The sequence below is a fragment of the Acanthisitta chloris genome, unplaced genomic scaffold (genome assembly GCF_000695815.1).
Source record: "Acanthisitta chloris isolate BGI_N310 unplaced genomic scaffold, ASM69581v1 scaffold8715, whole genome shotgun sequence".
Lineage (NCBI taxonomy): Eukaryota > Metazoa > Chordata > Aves > Passeriformes > Acanthisittidae > Acanthisitta > Acanthisitta chloris.
In genome coordinates, this window is record NW_008672054.1 from 301 (window position 1) to 15,870 (window position 15,570).

The window sequence follows — 15,570 nt, forward strand, 5'->3', positions numbered from 1 at the left end:
TGGCACACCACATGTTCCATAAAGCCCCCACTGCAGACAGACACTGCTGCAAGGAAATTCCTAGTATGTGGGTTCCTTCCTTTCTAAAAAAATGCAAGAATTCAAGGGATTGGCCACACAGGGATCTGCCGCAGAGACAATCAGCTGCTCCAGACCATCCCTGAGAATGCACTGAGGCAGCTCTGGCCCAGGGTAGGGACTGACTCACATGAAGGACCACCAGCTGAGCTCCCCAGTACAAGAGAGAGGTGGAGATACTGGAGTGAGCCCAGTGAAAGGCCATGAGGGACCAGAACATCTTTGAGAGGAGGGAAGGGTGACTCAGCAGTGTTACCATGCTTCAAGCATTTCTTGTCATGGTTTTTGCCTAACTCAGTTCATTCTGTAGAGGTAAGAAGGTCTCCTCTATTTCTGAATCAGAATAAACCAAAAATGTTTGGAGAAATAAAAAGCTACAGAGCCCTACAATGAATCAACTATTTATTTAGGGCCAAAACCCTATTTGGTTTGGAGACAGCATGGTGCTGCTGAAACCCAGAGCTTGCTCAGCAGCACTGGGGCCACAGGTGCCATGCAGAGCTCAGGGACAGTAGTAAGAAAGTAGTAAGAGGAGTATTAATGAATGACATGGCATTTTAATGTCAGTCATTCACTGAATTTCTACCAGTCTAAAGCAGCTTTCTGTGGATTCTAAATCACTTTTAATCAAATAATGCCAACTTAATTTTCTCATTTCCCATCAGTTACCTTTGTTAACAATTTAGCAGAATGACATATCAAATATATCAATGCCCAGTGTTTCCTGCAACCTGGTCTGTCCCTGCAGAAGGAATACTGCACCTGGCAGCTACCAGGGCAGTGCTGCTCCCGGTGAACCCTGACTGGCACTGCTCTCCTTTCACAGAGGAAGCTCTACAAACTCCTCTGAGCTGTCCATGACAGGGCCCTCCTGGCACTGCACTGTGCCCCAACTACTTCCTTCCCTAGAATCCTAAATCTTCAGACATTTTCACTAAGAGCAAGTGCTCTCCTATCCCAGCTCACCCCTTCAAACTCATGTGAGCATAGGGAACACTGCTGTGGCGGAGGCAGGAGAGCAGAAGGACTCAAGGGCACCAGCTGTAAACTTTAGGAGGAAACCAAGTTTAGCACCTGACAGAGCCAAAGGCAGGGTGATTTCACCTCAGCCTCCCCTGCTCTCTGCCATAACTACCCTCAGATTCTTGACATGTGAGGACTGAACTGGAAATTGAATTTCCCTCAAATAATTCACTGCAGCCAAGATGCAGAATTTGCAAAACAGTGTCACAAGGCTTTACCAGCATCATAAAATTCAAAGATCTTGCACAAGCAAAGGCAAGCAGAAAACAACAGGCAAGAAAAACATGGAACTAGCTGGTTGGCTCTGCTGAGAACCCTGCCAGAAGGACAGAAATCACCCTGGAAGATCTCTCCTTGTAAAGGTATTTGCAGTTTTTTACTACCTATGGGAACAAAAGGAGTGTGGGCAACCGGTGAAGGAGGGGATTCTCCCCCTCTACTCTGCTCTTGTGAGACCCACCTGGAGTTCTGCACACGGCTCTTGCGTCCCCATCATAAGAAGGACATGGAACTATTGGAGCAAGGCCAGAGGAGGCCATGAAGCTGATCAGAGCACTGGAGCACCTTCCCTATGAGGACAGGCTGAGAGAGTTGGGGCTGTGCAGCCTGGAGAAGAGAAGGTTGTGTGGAGAGCTCAGAGCAACCTGCCAGGAGCTGAAGGGGCTCCAGGGAAGCTGCAGAGACTCTTGGTTAGGAACTGCAGGGACAGGACAAGGAAGAATGTGGAGAAATTGAAAGAGAAAAATTTAGATTAGATCTTAGGCAGAAGTTTTCCCTGTGAGGGTGGTGAGACACTGGCCCAGGTTGCCCAGGGAGGCTGTGGCTGCCCCAAGCCTGGCAGTGTTCACAGCCAGGTTGGCTAAAGCCTTGAGCAACCTGCTCTGGTGGGAGGTGTCCCTGCCCAGGGCAGGGGGTTGGGGTTGGATGATCTCTAAGGTCTATTCCAATCCCTTAACATACTATGGTACTCTGTAAAAAAATAATCTGTAAGTTTTCATTATTTGCAATATAATACCTTAAACAGTCCATTAACCAAAAGCTGCATCTACATCATAAAGCAGCACCTCAGGAATAAGTCCCATGTGTAATTTTTCCTCTGGTTTCTGACCTGTGTTAACAAGCACTATTACCTTTCAAATTTCTTATGAAAACCACGTTGGACCTGAGTCACTCAGGATGACTTCAGGTCCTGGCACAGAGCAGATCTCCCCTGTGTGTGCTTAGGGATGAAATGTCCATTGCCGTCAGGCATGACCACTTGTCTCAGGAACACATGGTTTCGTTACCTTCCAAGAGGACTCTGTCAGCCTCAGGAGCCATCACACAATTGTCTCCTGCCTTTGAAGCTTGCAGATAGTTGCTTTGGTGGAATCTCTCTGCTGATCCCCATGTAGAAAGTCCTTTACTTATGACTCAACTAATGTATCACCACACTCACTCTCAGTCTTCCATTTAACCACTGCCATTTTCCTGACTATATTCACTGTGTTTTAAGTTGTAAGAAGTCATCAATAACATAAAAACTACTTTTGAAAATATTTGGTACATTTTTAGGACTAAATAAAGCCAAAGCTTACACACTGCCTGTGTCTCACAACTTCCTTGGTCTGTGGCACATGTACATGAATTTTCCATCTCATTTCATCCTGAATTCTCATCTCGTTCCCCTCACTCAAAGCCAAGTATTTTAAATGTCTCTCTGGTCTGATACCTGAAGCAGTCATCACATGTCTATTAAGTCTGCAGTTAATCCCTTCTCTTTTGAGATCCTGAAGATTAAAGTATGTTAAAACATGACTCAAACTTGACACTAAAAGGTACTTTTTTTGTTGCTTAAAAGAGACAGACTCACTGTGGAACACACTGGAGAGGGTGTCTGACCCTGTTGTGCTATTTAACCTTCTCATACAAACTTACTTCCATTTTTATAACCTCATGAGAAGGTTCATGCACTGTATTTCTTTCATGACAGGAAGATTATAGTTTAGGGAGAGGAAATGGTACAAAAAGGTAAGCAATAAACTACACTTCTGCTTGGTGTATGATTTTTAATCTAACTTCCATTTTAAGGATACTCAAATAACTTTTCTTTCTAAGTGTAGTACAAAGATGCCATTTCTGCCTAGTTTTGGTCATACCACAGTTCACTGGACAGTCTGATAACCACCACCATTCCTGCACCCAGCCAACACTCATGTCCTGTTCTAAACATTTCTCAGTTTTCTCCATTTCCTTTCCACTGCTGCTTTTCAGATCACAGTATAAACACCAGAACATCCTAGCACCACCCAAGCCCTCAGCCAGTAAGAAGCTGTGGTTGCTGCTTGCTCATTAGCATCTCCACAGAGATGGGGGAATACTGCTCACAGGGGACTGGGATTCTGGGCCTCATGATGTATCCACCAGTGTGTTGAGAAACAAAACCCAGAACAATACTGGCGGATTCTTCTGCTGAATCTTCCAGCTGATTTTATCCATTACCAGAAAAGCTAAACCAAAATGTACATTGATACTTCCATGTGACACAACTAACCTGAAGCCTGGCATTAATTGTCACACACTCATATGGTGCTATACACTCTCAGAAGCACCTTCTGCCTCTAAAGGAAGAACAAGGACTTTCTCATCCCTATTTGGCAAGTGCTTTCTGCCTGTACTAATTATAATTCTTTCCGGTCTGAAAAAAGCACAGAGAATGTTGTAAAATAAAATGTAATACTTGACTTTTCTGTAACTACTTCATCATTTTGATAAATTATCTACAAATGCATAGAAGTTAAGCAACATTGTCCAATGCAATCAGAACGGTCCCAAACTCAATTACAAATAAAGCACATTAATGGTTTACTGTACAGTAAACAAATGGGTGAAAAACTGTAATTTATTGAAACTCATAACTCAAAAAATATAAGATGCTGTAGTGTACAATATGTTACACAAAGCACCCTAGGGTGCACATTCAAGTCAAGTAATAACTCCATCATCCCCCAAACCCTGGTACCCCAGTACTTGCTCCATATACAATCATGCACATTTACTCTTCAGAGGAAGCCCCCAGTATTCTGATGTGTTAAATAGCACCAAAATCATCATTGTTCATTGAAAAAAATGGGGAGCTAAATTAACTTGGTCAATACTTTTGACAGATATTATACATTCATAGAATTAAACAGTCTAAACTAACCTAAAAAGTGTGTACAGTAACAATTACTGTTCTAATTTGAAGTTCTCCCCATGTAGCAGTAGTGGAGGCAATCTGCTCTAAGCAAAGCTACTTACATACTTCCTACACACAGCTCATCTGCCTTTTTTGTTGGAAATAAGTCTATGAGGGGTGTGGAAAACTTGGATCTTTCAAGAACAACTACTGGTCGTAAGTAATGCAGCTGTTTTAAGGCAAGGTCTCCACAGTCCGTCAGGGCCTTGTCCAAGATCGCCCTCAGGTTCTCTAGTGAAGGGGCAGATGAGGACTCTGACAGCAAGGGCTGAATCTCTGTTAGCTGCTCAGGATTACTCTGGGTTATGATCACATTGTCATCATTTATGAAGCTGTTTACTGATGTATCCCCCTGACTGTCTTCTTCTTTTTGCAGGGTTTCATCTACTGGCACCTGCTCGGGAGACTCCCATTCTACCACCTCATCACAATCATCATCATCGTCGTCATCTTTTCCCTCGCTTTCCTGAATGAATTTTAAAAATGAAGACTCGAATCCCATTGGTTTGTATGTCTTTAAATCAAATGGTTTGGACACTGGAGGCTTCTGAAATCTGTCTTTTGTAGCACAAAGTACATGTCTTTTTGTATTCTGATTAACTGCACTGTTTTCACATCCTTCTGGATCATTCTCTCTTGGCAAGTCTAACTGTACACTGGAGAGACAAGAGCTATTCTCTCTTTCAGTGTTTTCAGAAAAATCTTCAGTTTTAGACACAGCTGTCTCCCTGGTTTCAGGCTCTTCAAGACAGGTGTTCTCTGAACCGTGGTTGTATTTTAAAGTGCCTGAATACACAAAGGCACTGGCATCAAAGCTCACACTGCTTGGTGGACATTGGTTTTGGTCTTCATTGTTCATGTCCGGAAGATCACAGAGAGGGCCTGGAACAACAGTTTTGTCACTCTCCTGCACAGGCTCATGATTAGCTGATTTATCCTCGTTAACTTCTGCACCCTTTTTGTCCAGGTCTGAAGTTGTGTCAGAGCTACTCTGCTTTTCAATCATTATGCCATATTTAACACAAAGCACAAGTTTCTGCAGGCGCTGCTCTATGTACATGTTTGTCATCTGGTGTGTGCGTTTGTAGTGCCTCACTATGCTGCTCTCCAGTTTGACAACAGACAGGCACCCCTGGACCATGCAGGGGTACTGTGTCTGGTTAGACTTCTCTTTGCACATTTGTAGGGCTTCCTCTTTTGTTTTGAAACTCAGCAAATGCTTTTCTCTACTTCTCCTAATTCTTTTAGCTTTCTCTTTTAACTGCTTCTCATTCTGCTTGCTCGTGTCAAAGCTGTCTTTCAAACCATTTTGCTCACTTTCATCTTCATCTTCCTCCTCTCTCTGATTTCCAAAGAGACTATCATAATATTCACTATGTCTGAAATACACGTGCTGAGAGTAGTGACTGTAATTTGTGAAAATTCGATTGCAGCCATTAAGGTCACAATGGATTTCAAAATCTTTGTTCAACTTTTCTTCATTGGCATGTTCATCTATTAGGTGCTGTTTAAGCTTATTAAATGTATAAAACACAGCAGGGCACTGGGCTTGGTTACAAGCAAATCTGGCAGACTCAGCTTCAGAAAGCAGTTTTTGATCCTCTAAGACTTCGTTGTGGAAGTCACTACAGTGCTTAGAAAGAGTTTTAGAACACAAAAAACGCTTACCACAGTCCTTGTGTTTGCATACAAATATTTTTTTACATTTGACAAGTTCCCTTTTTGTTCTTGCTTTGTCTTTTTCTAAGCAGAGCTGCTCCTTATTGTACTGGTGAACAGTTCTGTAATGGCGAATCAAACCCTTCTGGTTTGTAAATGCTGAGTTGCAGCTTTTATGTATACAATGAAATGGTTTGTGGTACTTATGCAATATGTAACATAAGTTTCCTTTAGCAACTGTTCTTTTGCTTCCTCTTCCCTGTCTTGCTTCCAGTTCTTCCCCATGACTCGCCAGAGAAGCTATGTTGGATGTTTTTCTTGTTCCATTGTTGTCTGTCTCCTCACTGGACTCCAGATCTGTCTCGGAGCAGCAGTCCTCCTTCTTTGGATGACACAGCTGCTGGGAGTGGTCTGGATGCTCAGGGAACCCAGTACTGTTGGTGCATGCAGGAGCTGGGGCAGTGCTATTTTTATGCATGTCCTCTGCACATAAACCTACATGATCAAACTTCTCATTAGGACACACCTTGTGAGCCACCCTCTCACAGCCAATCTGGTGTTTGTTCCTGTAGTGAATCCGAAGATGTGTTTTCCTCGTGAATGACCTTTGGCAAATGTGACACTTGAAGGGTGAGTACCGGTGCTGGAACATGTTGAGCTGAAGGACCATTTCCTTTGAATAGTTATGCTTTTTCACATAATGCATTAAGAGAGCTTCTCTGGTCACAAACTCACAAGAACATCCTTGACATTCACAGAAGAATGGTTTAGCTGCCAGTTGAGTAAGGTACTGGCTGGGTAAATTACCTTGTTGCTCTTGAAGCTGAAATTCTGAGGTAGTTTCATCAACTGACTCAGGGCACTTGACGTCCCTGGATGAACAGGACTGCAAAGAGCCCAAAAAATGTTTGTGCCTTGAAGAATTCTGAATGTTAGCATTTTTTAAGCTTAGATGTTTCAAACCTAACATTAGTTCCAACATGTTATCTTCAATATTTGATTCTTTAGAACTGTCATAAAAAGATGTTTCTGGGGAAGAAGGACACGTTTCCTCCCTCAGGCCATTGCTTCCTTTAGCATCCAAACCACAACACACGCTTTCTGGAGAATCAGCATTTGTATCAGAATTATGATCTAACTTTGTATTCATGTCTGTAGGGGATTTACTGTCCTGAGCATCACTCAACAGATTGAGAAAGTCTTTAGCTTTCATCTCCATATTTCTTTTGCCCTTAAAGTTGTATGGGTGGGTCCTGCGAAGCTGTTTTTGCATACTTCTGGAGTTTTTGTGCGTGGAACAGCAGCCTTCAAAACCATAGGAAAGGCCTTTCTCATCAAAGCAAACTGCTGCACTGGAACACTGCTGTTTCACATCTGCTGGATGGAAGACTCCTTCCTGGGCCACCACAAAACCTGGAACTGACTGGTTGTGAGCCACTGCTTCAAGCAGCAAAGGAGATGCCTGATGTTGGCCTACTGCAGCATCTGCCCTGTGCTCCCCACAATGCAGGCTGCAGTTACTTCCACTATCTAGATCTTCACTGTCAGAGAGAGATTCTTCCTTCACCTGTGCAATTTCCTGAGAGCCTGAAGGATCCAACTTATCATTCATGTTGGAATTTTCAGATTGCTCAAGCAGCTGAGACTCTGGGAGATAATTGCATTTGTCTTTTGAAACCTTCCCTTCCCCATTTGACACTTGGATATTGTGTGCTGCGAGGTGGTTCTGAAACTCAGTTTTTGAATAATAAAACTTTTTGCAACCAAAGAAGTTGCAGGTGTATGATGCATCCCTGAAGTGCTGTGCCTCGTGATGGTATAGCTGTCCCAAGTCACTGAAAACAATGTTACAGCCATTGAGTTCACATTTGTAACGAAGGTCATCGTGTGTTTGTTTGTGGTTGAGCAGCTCGTTAACAGAGCCGAACCTGGCGTAGCAGTCCATGGACACACACATGTAGGGCTGAGGGCCGCAGTGCACGCGCTCATGCTCCCGCAGGTGGAAGGAGGTCATGAAGTGTCGGCGGCAGAACGCACACTTTTCCCTCCTGTTCTTCATGTCCAGGTAGTGTTTGGCATTCTCATCGTTATTCTGATGTTCAGCTTTCAGATGTACACTCAAGTATTTAAACTGCTTAAAAACTCTAGAACAATCCGTCCCAGGACATGGATAGATGTCTCTGTCCTGGAGGTGGCAATTCTCCAGTTGGCTGAACGTGACATATTCATGTGTGTCATTGTCGAAGCTTTCAGGCAGCTGTGGCTGGTGTGGCCTTTCCTGAAATGCTGGGAGTGGGCTGCTGGGACCTGTTGTCTTTTGTGGTGACCTCTCTTTTTTCAGGATTATTTTCTTTTTGGGTCTGTGTGTTCTGCTAGGTGGCATTTTAACATGTTCCATTACATGTGGCACAAAAAATTCCTTCCTCTTGAACTTTTTTGTGCACACAGGACATGTATAAACACCATCTTCCATGTGCATCTTAGAATGATGCAGTATTCTGGCCTCTATACACTCCCTTTTGCAGAGCACACAGAAGAATTTATATTGAAGCCATCTCTGGTATCTTTCTGAAGAACCAATTGGTTTTTTTACTCTTGCTTTTTCTTTAGGGTGGTTCATTGTGCCTTTCCCATCATAATATCTGTGTTCTTTTGTCTCATCACAGTCACTAAAGAAAGTTTCTAACATGTCGGTTTCATTGATTGACATATGACAACCTGCATCATCCTCAGAGTCAGATACTACCTTTCCTAGCAGCTTAAGGCAGTGCCGCTTCAGAGTCTTCCAGTCCCAGAATTCAGGATCAAATGGCCAATATGCTTTGAGGGCCAACAGCAGCTCACAGCGCAGTGAATTTGGAACCAGGGCATTTTCTTCATCAAATTTTTCATCAGGTTGCATATAGAGCTCCTCCAATGCATTAAATCCGCTCAAGGTTGGCTCCAGCAGGAACTCGGTGAGCTGACAGGCTCTTCTAACTTCAAGGTCCTCTGGTAAAAGACATGCAATTGTTTTACACACTGATGTCTTCATTTCATCGCTGCCATTGGACCTGATCTGAAGGGCTCTCACACACAGCAAAACAGACACGGCAAGTCCTGCTTCTTCTGCCTGTTTAAACAAACCAGAAAAAAAACAAACAACAAACAGTCACAAAACAAATGTTACTTTTCTTTGATAAGTACATTCTTTCTAGAAAGAAAAGCACGAAGAGAGCATCCAACAGACTACAGCCCAGCCCAAATGCATGTAGACTCCTGAGCAGTAAGTGCTTGAGTCACTGAGCACCTCTAGAGAGCTGTAGTTTATGTGAGGAACCTCTTCTGATTTTCAAGCCATGGAAACCACTGCACACTAACTGCACTCTGGAGGAGTCACGTGAACTAGTTTAGGCATTAGGTGTCACAAAACATCTTCAGAACTCCTCTAATTCCTCTCTCCTAACTGAGTGATTCTCAATCATAAGTAAGTCAGATGTCTAGAAGAGAATGATGTAAATCTTCTATGAACATTCCTCCTGCAGCATCCACACGGGATATTAATTCAGAACACGCGGTATTGCGTAATAAGGAAATTTCTGTCAATTCACACCCTGAAACAAAATAACCTTCAACAGCATAAGCAGTGCAGTAGCAGAAATGATTCCTGATCAACAGAACTGGCATTTTGCATCCAAACACTTTCTGAGAAGCCTGCTCAACAGTATTAGGACGACACCTACATTAATCACATGCTGATTCAAAAAAATCGTATGTTACAAATTCTACATGGACAACATTGAAGGTTACCTAGTCCCAAAAGCGTATTTTTCAGCATAAAGAATCTGCATGCATGACTATTCAGCCATTATTAGTAAAGACAAGTTAACAGTGAAGATGCTCATTAATAACTTAGAGAGCTGACATGTGGCTACCACAGCTGCACCTGCACCAGCCCAGACTGTCATCAGCCAAAGGACTGAGTTAACAGAACCAGCAAGCTCTTACACTCAGCATGCACTGCCCACCAGACATCATGCTGTGCTTCTTTAATTCACTAACCATTTTAAAGGCTGTTTCTCCACAAGAAATTTTAATATAGTTTAGCAGGAAACACACAAAAACCTGGTATATAGCTACCAATGTATTATGATTTATAGATAAAGTGGACATTCATGAATGTCTTAAAAGTAGAAATGGGCCAAATTTAGGGAAACTAGGACCAAACATGTCTCTGTGCAACCCCTGGCAGAATGCATCTTTGCCAAATCAGAGTTGTGGACACTCCTCTGTGATCTGTCAAAAGGACAATCATGAACACTTCTGATCCTACTCTGACTCTAAACCAGGACTTTGGCTCTTACTCTGACCTTGTCAAACCACACTCAGTAACTTCTCTGGGTCACAGTATTAACTCCAGCAAGTGAAAGAGACTCTCAGGCAAACAAACCTGAAGCTGGAGAGAAATGCAATCGAAAAAACGAATCTTGTATGGTTTATCCATATCCATCTTAACTCTTAGTTAACTCATGACCGTGTCAGAATGCAAAGAGATGAGGAAACAGGAGAGGGTAGTGTTAATGGAAACACTCATAAAATTGAAGTTCATGTGGCAAACTCTATGTGTGCAAAACTGCTGTTTTTCAGGAGGAAATCTCTGAAACAGTGACATTCTTAAGGAAAAACTGCATATCTAATTTAAGGTCTATGATCCATGTAATACTGCTACTAAGAGTTAAAATCCTGTTCCTGTCAGCTAGCTTGTTTTTCCACCCCCATAAAGTCTGCCTGATTCCTCTTCATCCTAATTGCCCTACACAAATTTACTCTCATAGTGACCAGACATGGGAAATTTCAGCACAGCCAATGTTAAGAGGCAGTACAGCCGAAGGCAGACAGAGACACTGAGCACTAGCCAAGGGAGGCCGAGCTGTGCTGCAGCTCTGCTCACAAGGAGCATTGCTGGACTGGCCTCTTGGGATCAATTAAAGTCTTTCCATTAGTCCTCAAAGATGATGAGTTTATAAAAGCTGCTGTCAAGCATCTTTTGCATCTTCCTGTGACTTCCTAAAGACAGGCAGAACAGAAGGTAGAAGTCCAGATGTATCACATGTTTTGAAGAAAAGGTATTTTCTCAGAATATAAACTATAACACGCTCCAGTCCAGCCTCCATCTCCTACGGATGCTGCAGAAAACTCCTGTCCTCACTTCTGAACAGGCACGTCAACACACAGCTGTGCTGTTTGCGCAGCCCTGTCATTCTGTACTTTCAACATAACAACCCAACTCCTCCACAATGACTGAAGGTCACTTCAAGAGTTCAAAATTATACACTGTTACAATGTCAGGTGTTGTCCAGAGATTTTTATTAGCACGCTATTAGGCACTTCATCAGAAAGCATGAATAATGAAAGAAGCTCTATTTCTTATCAGCTCAGTAAAATCATTAAGAAAAATAACAAAGTCATGCAAACAGCTCTGGCTGTGGCCAGAGACTCATCACTGCAGCTTACTTACTTCAGACTGTATGACTCTTATCAAGAAAAAAAGGTGCTGCAATGTCTTGGCAATGATGCCAAACTGGCGACATCTCTCCAAAAAGGAATCTAAAGAAGGATCTATTCTTCTCTGCAGTTTGCTCCAGAAAAGTGTCAGTTCCCTGCAAAGAGTTGAAAACAGAATATAAGAACACTGCAGATATGCACAATTTGTGCAGTCACACACTTCAGTTCAGAGCCGACACCAGGACAAGACAAGTCGTATTTGAGGACAGCACACACTTCCACCTGGTCCTGATCTCCAAGGGATGCTTAACAGAACTGTTCCTGTGCCTCACTCCCAAACAAGAACCATATCAAAACACAGTATATCTCCTGATATTTACTGGGGAAAGACACTGGCACTGGGATTCATCTTGCCCAATGCATGTGCTTATAGCCACACAGACTTCCTTTCCAGACAAGACACTCCCACACTTGCAGAGCCTTTACGTTTCACACAGAAATTTAAAATGGGTAGGGTGAATCATAATGGAAAGTAGCCACTTCTCTTCCATTAGGTGAGTAGCTTAGCTGCTGACACCCGCAGCCAGATGATGTATCTGGCAACTGCCAGAGCCCTCAGAGAACACCCTCTGCCAAGCGCCATGTAACGGGTCTGTAAGCTGAAGGCAGTCTGCTACCTCTGAGCAATGATGTGCTTTCCTGCTCCTACCGTGAGAGCACAGAGCTGTGCTGTTAAGCAGTTTATTATAACCAAGGCATTACAGCCACTGAAGGATGCAACCTGTCACTTGCTGTTGCTCTGCAGCACACAAAGTGCCCAAAAGTGTAAGAACCATAGGATCCATCTCTCTTATATCCTTGAAAAGCATTTTCTTCTGTTCCGTTGGTAGAGCAAACTTCACCTTTGCTGATTTACCCACCTTTGCTAATTTACCCACGTACACAGGCTGCTGGGTGCAAGGTCAGTCCCAGCCTCAAGAATCAATCATCAGGAGAACACATCCGGGCAAACCTTACACGGAACACTGGTGAGGTTCTTCCTCTGCATGACTGCAATCCTACTCTTACACATTAAGGCAAGGGAAAGGGAATAGGGCCTGTTCTGGGATACATCTTATTGCACAAAAATGGACAATAGTTACTGGTAACAGTTTGGGGGGTTTTGTTTGGGGTTTTTTGTTTTTTGTTTAAAGGCCTAGAAATACAATTAACAGCCTTTCACAGCCAGGAGGAGACAGCTGAGAAGCCAGACAGGCCTACAAGGAGTTACCATACAAGCAGTATAATGCAAGATGTTTTAATGGCAAATCTTCAAACAGAACTAGAGAAGAAGAAAACGGTAGACACTCAGAATATCAGCAATGTTTTCTACTGCACGTTAGCTCCCAAAAGCTGCAAAAACGTAAAATTTAACTGAACATCAGAATGACCAACATGGAAGAACTGTGCAAAGGGAAGCTTATGCAAGGAAAGCAGAAAATATACATATAAACAGAAGATTTTTAACTCAGCATCACCACAACGGAAACAAAACAAACTTGAAAAATAGTTTAGGAAGACATCACTCATTTTGTCCATCTATTTAGTACATTTATGCAGTTGGGAGCTGGGAAAACAGCAAGAGAAGGACTTCACTCTGGGTAATCTCTTACTCCCAAGGCTTTTTGGCAGAACAGTAAGTTTCCAGTGTTTGCACTCTTCTCTTTCTCATCCCACCCTTTCTTTCTGCCAAGCTCAAGTATGCTCCTGGAAGGGATCCTCAAGGATGCTGATACAGAAGTGTTCGGCAGATAATCTACACACATGTGGAAAGGCAACTCCAAGTATCTGGGCAATTTTCCACTTCAAAATTGACATGAGGCAGTTCAGAGAACAAAGATCTCCAGACAGACACGTCTTACAATATTCAGAAGGGCAAAAAAAAAAAGGCATATCAGCATATCAGACCAGAGAGAGGTTTCTGAGGTTGTGCTTAGCTACAGATCACACTTAAGGCCACTTGTGTTAATGCTAAAGATAAATTACTTTATGGACTGAGGACCTGCCTGGCTCCCTGGAGACTGCAGCAATCAGCTCCCTCAGAACCACTGCCCTGAGCAGCACTCCTTCTGTGACAGTCACCAATGCTGGAGGCAGTACCTCCAGTCTTAAAAGCAGCATGACATATTTTATGCATTGCAGCATGAACCAGTGAAGAATCTTTCAATTTTGGCAAGGAGTAACATATCCAAACCTAAGTTCACTTTCATCTTCAGCTATGAAATAAAGCTTGACACCAAGAACATCAACTCACCTACTTAGATGGTTTACTGATCTTCTGGAGGTACAGGCTGGAGGCTCCAGGATGAACAGGGACATATCTATGGTGCTGGACTGTGCTAACATCTTCAAACCTTCACTGCCTGTCACCTGGGCTAGCCAAGCTTAACACTGATGTAAAAGTACCTGCTCACCACATTCTGTGTACAGTTAGCCTCAGGGGCAGACTGACATGAAGATGAGAAATCTACAGCTCTGAGTTAGAGCTACAGGATCTGAACATTTCATTCCAATTCTAATGAGTCTCAGTTCAGACTTCATTCTGCAAGCAAAAAAATCTACCCAAATCTGTTGTCACAAAGAGATGTTATTCTGTAACAAATGCTACCTCCTCAAGTCTGTTCTTCTGGCCCAATAGTTACAAAGTCTCAGCCACGGAAGTCCAACCCTCTTCCTATGCACTCCAGGGATATAGCTTTCAGAACTGAACAAGTCGCTTGGACAACAGCAAAACGCATATAACTCACCCCAGAAGAATGTTAGTTGTTGTTTGTTTCTTTATTTAAAAAGAGAACATGGGGTGGACTCCAGCCTACTATCTCTTTGGACATGACTCTAATCTCTAATGACAAATATCTAAGGTGAAAAACAACCTCTAGGACTTCAAGTGTGGTGAACTCTCCCCTCCGAGTCTCCCACAAGTTCATTACTCTCTATAAGGTATACTTTTTCTCCAAAAGACATTTCTGGCCTGAAGCAGAAGCAATATTTATGCAAATACTTCTGGTCTTTTTGTAGATGACTGGACGAGGCTAAGCTGTCGATCACCCTGCTGACACCAAAGTTCTGTAAAAGCTTCTTTTAATGGCTTTAAAATATGGAGAAGAGTAAATGAACAATGCCACAGCTAACTGATCCAAACTCACAAAATATTCTTATTATGTCTGGCCATGTAAAGTTAATCCAGAACAGGATTTAAATTGGAAGAAGCTACACATTTAGCCACGCCTTGAAAGCCAAAACTATGTACCCATTTTGCAAAGGGTAGAAACCAACTCCTCTGCTTTGGCTCTGTGAGTTTGCCACTGCTGAAACAGAGGCCCAAAATGTTTTGTACCTTCAGCCAGTTAAGAGGACAGAGAAGTTCCACAGTCATAATCTGGCCAAGATCTAGTACCGTAATTCTCAGAATTATAGAAATTATAAAAATCTCAAAAAGCTCTTGGAGGGAAGCAGGGAGGTGATACAGGTGCAGCCTCTGCACATCCCTAGTCCTGACAGCTGAGTGGAAGGACTGAAAAAGCACATCAGACTTTCATGGGGCCAAGTATCCTGAAGGAAGAACCTACTGCCAACATACTTTGTGGAACCACAAAGCTCAGGTGTTTAGTATCAGACCAGAGAGCACTGACACAGCACCACTGACAGAACTATTGCCCTGTGGAGGGGTTACTGCTCATGCCAAGGGGGTCAGCACTGTTCATTTTTAAATGATTTAGACAAAAGCAGTGTGTAACTGCTTCAGCACTGCAGTAATTATTGTGCCACAAGTTATCTAGAAAATGCTTCCGTCTGATGCACTTCTCAAAGTAAGGATATATCCACTTTCTTGACATATTTTTGTACTGTATTAGCTCAATTCGCTTGCACTGAAGCCAGTGAGGAAGAGTGAGCAGTAGCAGCAATACTTATACTTACCAAGAACAATACACATTTGCTGTTTGAAGCTGGTGAGTAAGATATGTTGTACAAAGAATAAATGCAGTGTTTTCTTGACCCTCAGATTCCAGATTACATATGATGTCCAGTACCTCTTTGCAATCCACCTTTGCAATCTTAAAGAAAAAAAA

General features: G+C 42.8%; 1 protein-coding gene across 1 annotated transcript in view; it reads right to left on the reverse strand.

Annotated features, from left to right (window-relative positions):
* Positions 1–4,376: 4,376 nt before the first annotated feature.
* RLF (rearranged L-myc fusion) overlaps positions 4,377–15,570 on the reverse strand; it is a gene marked incomplete at its 5' end in the record, with an annotated part of 39,979 nt that continues 28,785 nt past the window's right edge. Inside the window, 3 exons of the mRNA XM_009074364.1 lie at positions 4,377–9,089; positions 11,475–11,616; positions 15,419–15,555. Of these exons, the coding sequence (XP_009072612.1) occupies positions 4,377–9,089; positions 11,475–11,616; positions 15,419–15,555 (4,992 nt within the window). The remainder of the gene's footprint in view (positions 9,090–11,474; positions 11,617–15,418; positions 15,556–15,570) is intronic.